At 40.3% G+C, this 6485-nt stretch overlaps 1 protein-coding gene across 6 annotated transcripts in view; it reads right to left on the bottom strand.

Moving 5' to 3' along the window:
* The window catches only part of Tnik (TRAF2 and NCK interacting kinase), a 362085-nt gene that overhangs the window by 2912 nt on the left and 352688 nt on the right, over positions 1 to 6485 (bottom strand). For 5 of the 6 annotated variants that reach the window (XM_074073783.1, XM_074073785.1, XM_074073784.1 and 2 more), the window contains 4 exons: positions 6078 to 6178; positions 3319 to 3468; positions 1515 to 1674; positions 1129 to 1268 (listed from right to left, as the gene is read on the bottom strand). In XM_074073783.1, the coding sequence (XP_073929884.1) occupies positions 1129 to 1268; positions 1515 to 1674; positions 3319 to 3468; positions 6078 to 6178 (551 nt within the window). The remainder of the gene's footprint in view (positions 1 to 1128; positions 1269 to 1514; positions 1675 to 3318; positions 3469 to 6077; positions 6179 to 6485) is intronic. The other variant, XM_074073787.1, reaches the window with a different exon arrangement.

The following is a 6485-nucleotide window of genomic DNA, read 5'->3' as shown; positions in this document are numbered from 1 at the left end:
GTCCTGGCCTCTAAATCTTGGATCCCAGATACTGGTGTGGTCCCAGTCTTTTCTTGGGAATGTGGGCCTGGCTTGGAACAAGTCTGCTGGAGTGGGTCAATGGACCAGAGTGTGGGTGTCCATACCAGATCACTCGTAATCATCTGACCTCCATAAATTGGGTAGGTGATAGAGTCTTACTAGTTAGGTCTGTTTTCTGACATACTCTGGTACCATCTTGGTTGCCCACATCTGTTGTCTACCTAGACCAAAGTAGGTCAGAGTAGTTGGCCAGAGTCAAATATAGTCTAGACTCATGCTACCAGGATTGGACAAAGACCGGCCTGGCCTCTGGGGAATTAATATGAGCAAGGAGATGTACAACAGTTCAACTCATCACAAGCTTTTCTCTGAGTGTCTATGTTTGTTGCTTTAGGGACAGCATAGCTGTGTTGGCCATAGCCACAAAGGATGGATTCATAAATGCAGCATAGCTTAGCTTGTGAAAACTCCTGGTTACTCTACAGGGAGGATACTGCTACAGATTTCCCCTCTGAGGTGATCGATCATGCCCGACGGACACAGCCTCTATCATTGGAAAACAGTCCCCCTATGACATGTCAGAAGAAACATGGCTGGAATGACACAGGACATGGCACTAGTTGAGTTTGTGATTGTGCATTTCTTCAGAAGTGGGTGACATTTTAAAAACAGTCCATATTTCTACATGTCAGATGGTTCACATTTAAGGGTGAATACAATGTGAAGGTTAGGTCCTGATAGTGACTTTGTGAAAAGCCTAAAAATGGAAGTACAAAGGTGACCCACTGTGAGATGATTAATGATGGCTCATCTGCTCTAAGTGTGTAGGAAAATATGGGGTATCCACTGACTCACCATAAGGCCTACAGGCCACAACGGTTACTAAGAGTTTATAAGAAATTTCTAGATGTTTTATGTTTGTTTTGATACGTGAAGAATATATTTTGAGTGTTCACATGAATCAAACCAAATAATGCCATTTCAAGATAATACTGACTTTTTGACACAGATGTGATTCAAATTAGTATAAAGGAAAATGAAGGTTTCACAGGTACCTGGTGGTCTCTTAAAATGCAAACACTAATGCAAATGTTGAAACGGATTTACCTTATCATTTCTTTCACATAGAAACTTTAACCTTTGAGCTCGCTTATGCATAAATACTCCATCCAAATGTCCTGTTTCCACTGACCGGATCTCAATAGCTTTCTCGCCCCAGCCCATTATCTGATTGGAATGAATGTAGGCTGTCAAAAGGAATTTCCAAAACTGCATTAAAAACATTAGATGGGCAACACCTCACAGCATTTGTTCACATCTTAACCACAAAAATGACAAACGACTTGAGATAAACAGACAAAGCAAGTCTTACAAGTGTTATTCACAGATTTTTTTTTTTTTTTTGTGGACTCAAATGGTTGTTTCACATTTCTTGACTTTCGTTTCATTTGGGGGGTGTAACTGCTGAAGGAGGTAAGGAATGGTTAACCTACCCACAGACGTGGGCATTTCTCCCCATTGAAGCACCACATCCTTGGTTATCCGGCCATAGGTGTTCACATACACCCCCTCGTCCTCATAGCAAACGAGCATTTCCATTCCATCTGTTTTAGGCAAGATGACAATAGCATGAGGAGTGATATTGCCCTGAATCTAGAAGACAAAGAAAGGCCAAGCATTATTCTTTTGAAAATAAAACACCCTTTGACTTTCATCTCTAAGAATTCCCCCCCAAAAAAATTTCCCCCATTTTTACTCTTGAGATTGAAATTTGCTTGTTTAATTTAACCACTTATCTGCCAAACACCCTCATAAATACAAACTTAGTTACTAGACCAAGAATCCAACCGACTTGCTCCTAAGGACAAGAACACCACATCCATGGAGCATGTGGGATGCAGCGATCACTGGACCATTTACATGTGTGATTTCTAGCCCCCGAACAGCTCCACACTGAGGCTATCATTGTTTACAGTAGGGAAGCCGCATCTAAGGAAGCTGTGTAACCTGACCAAAGCTGTGCCAGTCTTTGGTGGTAGACTTGGGATTGGAGCACACTGACATTGAATTAGAACAACTACTCCCAAAAAAGATGATGCAAATGCCAGCCATCTACCAAATAGGCCCTGAATATGTAATCCAGATTGTTTAGCTGGGTGCCTAAATAAATATCAGAAAAATCCAAATTGATGGTTTATTTTGAAAAAAATTAGAACTGCCACACATTTAAAAAAAATCACATTATTAAATTAAGGGTAGACTGACTAGTGCTAGGGAAAGAGAAGTTGTGCTGTTGTGATTCTCTGTGTTGACATGACATGACATCCCAACTGAGCCTGATGGACAGGAATGTAGGAATCGAGGATGTGGCAGGGATGCTCAAGCTGCCTCACTGATGCACACGTGCAAGAGTAAAAGGCTGCAATGCAGCAAATGAATGCAATGCAACTGAACGACAATTGCACAAATGTGTGCGTACAATGTACTAAAACAACTTTTAAAAATGATCGTGCTTCGTTCAAGTCTTCCAATTCTCAATATTTCTACTCTATGTTAGCCTTGGGATTACATGCAAAACACATGGCTTATACTAAACTAGTTCTAATAAGTGAACCCAGGCAGCATTGCTTTAGGTAATGTGTAATTTGAATCTTATGTTGCTAATAAGAAGAACTACAATTTGTAGGGCCCTGTGCCAAATGCTTAAGGTCTGTTACCTAATTTAATGTCCATGATAACTCTATGGGATAGGCCTCCCACTTTACAGATATGAAAATTGAGGATCGGAGAGGCTGCATGGTGTGTTCATTATTGCAATGTTCACACATGTTAGAAACAGTGTCAGTTCCAGTGTGTCTGACTCTACTATGCCACATGGCTCTCAGGCTGCAAGGGGAACTAAAAATATCAGAAAAGGGATTTTCTCCCAAGAGATTAGAATCTGACCATTGGCCTTCTCTTGCAGAAAATGAACCAATTTCTCTTCAAAAACAGAAAATGGAAACCCATCTACTGTATAATATACCTTTGGAGGGTAAATCTCATTTGCATTTTAATCTAAAATTTAAAAGATAATAAGTAAATATCAAAAATTTATGTTATACATTACCCAGTTGTAGGCAGTAATAGAAATTAGTTAATTTACATGTTTTACTCACTAAAAGCATTCTGTCTACTTAGTGATGGCCCAAATTAATAAATGTTAGCAAGACTTCTACCCAAAATATGCAAAACCAAATGCCTTTCTGCATTTGGCCATTATCCAGAAAGCCCGGGCAGTCTGCTGTGGGCACTTACATGAGATGGTATGTAGATATCATAAGAGTTTCCTGAATCAACGTCAATTACATGGAAACCAGTGTGTGAGCCAAAAATAACCTTTAACCTTTGACCTTCTTCTACAGTGAGATCAACTAGCAGAGGCTTGTGCTGAAGATCTGCAAAAGACTTTAAAAATCACCCCATTAGAACCCACATCATTAAAAGAGGCTATTTTAATAATGTTTTTCCTTTAGCTATTGTCTAGAGAAAGTTAATTTCTGCCTTTCTTCAGGTGAAACGCTAGTAGATGTCTTAGTTTTAAGTCTGTTCATATTCTGGCTCCAGAATGAAGGGACTTGCACCCATTTCTGTCCCTTTTCCCATCTCTTGTCCTCCAGGGCAGAGAAGGTGGTCTGCAGCTATCAATTTTGGCAGTATCATTGTGTATTAAAAACACGGTGCCTGGGTGCTGCTGTCCTTTCTTGTTTATTTCTGGCCTGTGGCCTCTGGAGAATGTCCACCACCTCTCAGTCCCTCTTTTTTCCCATGTTGCAACCAGTTCCAACTGTGGTTGCCAGTTTTCAGAACAGCCTGGATGGGCAACTGGGGTTTGGTCTTGTTGGTAAGCCTGTTCAGGATTAGTGTCATGTTCTGGTTACATGATTAAGTGGATGTCAGAGTAGCATTTTCTCTAAACTTAATATGAGATCTGATCTTTAGATTTGAGCATTAAGAGAAGGAGATGGGGTGAAACATAAGACTGCATTGGCTACTAGAGTTTAACCAGAAAGGAAGAAAGGAGAGCTCTAGTCAAGTTTATCAAGGTTTTGTGTGTTTGGATCCAGGACCCAAGCCACAACTACCTATGAAATATTCCTCTGTTTCCCTTTGCTATTATTTTATCATCCTGTGCTTTCACTGGACCCTGAACTCTAGAGGAAAGTTTGAGAGTCCACAATTGTCTTGGGTTCTAATACCACTGCCTCCTAACACCCTCTCTCGTCATCTGTTGTTAACATAGTTCTCACAGCACAGGAAGCTTGCACTTCCTATCCTTGCTCTACTGGGAAGGCTCTATCTCCTGCCAGCTCCAGGTTTTCCTGTTCAAGTCTTTGCCTTTGCTCTTCCCTCTTTCCAGGCTGGGTCTGGTCTGCTGAACAGAGTATTTTGTACTCTCTTATGGGCTTTGGCTGGTACCCTGACAGCAGTGACCTCAGAATCAGAAAGGGAATAGGATTTTGATTGAAAGCTTTTATGGAGGGAGATTTTGGCAGAACAGCTGCATATATTAGCTTCTGGGAATCATCCCTTAAGTGTTGTTATGAACCTAATGCATTCTAAAAATTTCTTTTCATAAGAGTGGGGTTATGAAGGGGAGCCCATTTCTGTTGGTAATCTGTCACCCACAGCACACCACAAATGAGCCATTTGCACTAAGGGAACAGGATAGAAGTAAGGGAATTCAGTCTCTGACAATATTTCCAGAGAAGCTGTTGCTCTGATATGACATGTGTGGCAGGAAAGAGTAATTAAAGAGCCAAAGGGAGATAACAGTCATAAAAGTAGGGAGAGAAGCTGAGGGCCAATGTGGGACAGAGGTAGAAAGAACAGAAAATAAATTCACACTAGCTATGGGTAGGCTATGTGACTCTGAACCCCATAGGATGCCCCAAAGTACTTGTCCTTCTGGCATTTGGTGGGGGTGGGAGCCTAGTTTTCATGAACTGGGGTCCATGGGTCTACCATATCCTAAACTCACTCTTGTTGAATCTCATGAGTGATCAATCCAACCATGGCAAGTACACACACAGGCAAGGTAAAAAATACAAAGGAAATCAGAATGGAGGAGTGCAGAGAATCCAGGTCCTTCCCATAAGTGACTGCATTCAGTATTCAACTCAGAGACCTCTATTAGTAATGGGGACATATGAATATCAAATGGATTTTAGAGATTTTCTGTACAAAGGTTCATGATGATTAGAAGATTTGGAGACTGTTTAACCTTGAGATTCAGTCTGCCTTTTTCAGACAAAGCATCAGATGGTACTCTACTTTAGGTAGCTTCCCGATAAATATGACTGTGTAATATCATAACTGATGTTTTATCTGGTAACCATTCCATACTTGAAGCCAATGACTCACAGACTTCAAATGGAGGAATTCAAATATAAATTTTAATTTCATAATTTTTATAGCATTTTTAGTACTTTTTACTTAAAAAATTTTTTTTGCTGGTACTGGGGTTTGAACTCAGGACCTCATACTTGCTAAGCAGGTACTTTACCACTTCAGCCACTCTGCCAGCTCTGCTTTTAAAATTTTTGATACTGGGGTTTGAACTCAGGGCCTTGCACTTGCTAGGCAGATGCTCTACCACTTGAGTCATGCCCCTAGCCCTTTTCTGCTTTAGGTGTTTTTCGAATAGGGCTTCCCATTTGTACCTTGACTGGTCTGGATGGTGATCCAGACTGTGAACCTTCTATTCACATCTCCCGCAGAGACAGGATGATATCTGTACACTACCATGCCTGGCTTTTTCTTATTTGAGATAGGGCCTTGGGAAATTTTTGTCCACACAGCCTCAAAATGAGATCTTCCTGATCTCAGCCTCCCAAGTACCTAAAAATGTAGGGCTATCCCACTGCACCTGGCCTTACTGTTTATTTTTAAAATAATAAATCCAAGAAATACTTTTAAAACTGGTTAAATATAGTAAATTGATCTTTTTTATGTGGAAAACAGACCACTGGTAGATACTGAAAATAAAAAAAACAGCCAAGCAAATGCCTGCTTACCTTAAACGCCATAAACTTGTGATATGGTTTAGGAGCCCAGGCATATATCTCCACAGCATTCTTTAAGGCAATCACCAAGAATTTGATCCTTTCATATTTAACTGTAATAAACCATAATAAATAAATAATAAATAAAAAGCACATCAGTTTATTCAAGTTTTGATATTAATGACTATCGAAGCCACATGACATAAGTAGGTATCTGTCTATCTCCATGCGGGTGATGCTCCTGATACAGGATTTTTTTCCATAGACACGGGTTTAACTTCCAAGGGTGCCTGGTAGGCAGAATACTTTACTTTATATTGAAGACTTGTCCTTCATCTAAAGCTATAACTGCTTATCACCATCTTCAACCACGAAGGTGACATGTGAACATTCACTGTGATAAGAATCGGTATAATTTCC

This window comes from Castor canadensis, chromosome 5, assembly GCF_047511655.1.
Source record: "Castor canadensis chromosome 5, mCasCan1.hap1v2, whole genome shotgun sequence".
Classification (NCBI taxonomy): domain Eukaryota; kingdom Metazoa; phylum Chordata; class Mammalia; order Rodentia; family Castoridae; genus Castor; species Castor canadensis.
The sequence above is the reverse complement of the archived record's forward strand: the minus strand, read 5'-3'. Positions and strand labels throughout refer to the sequence as shown.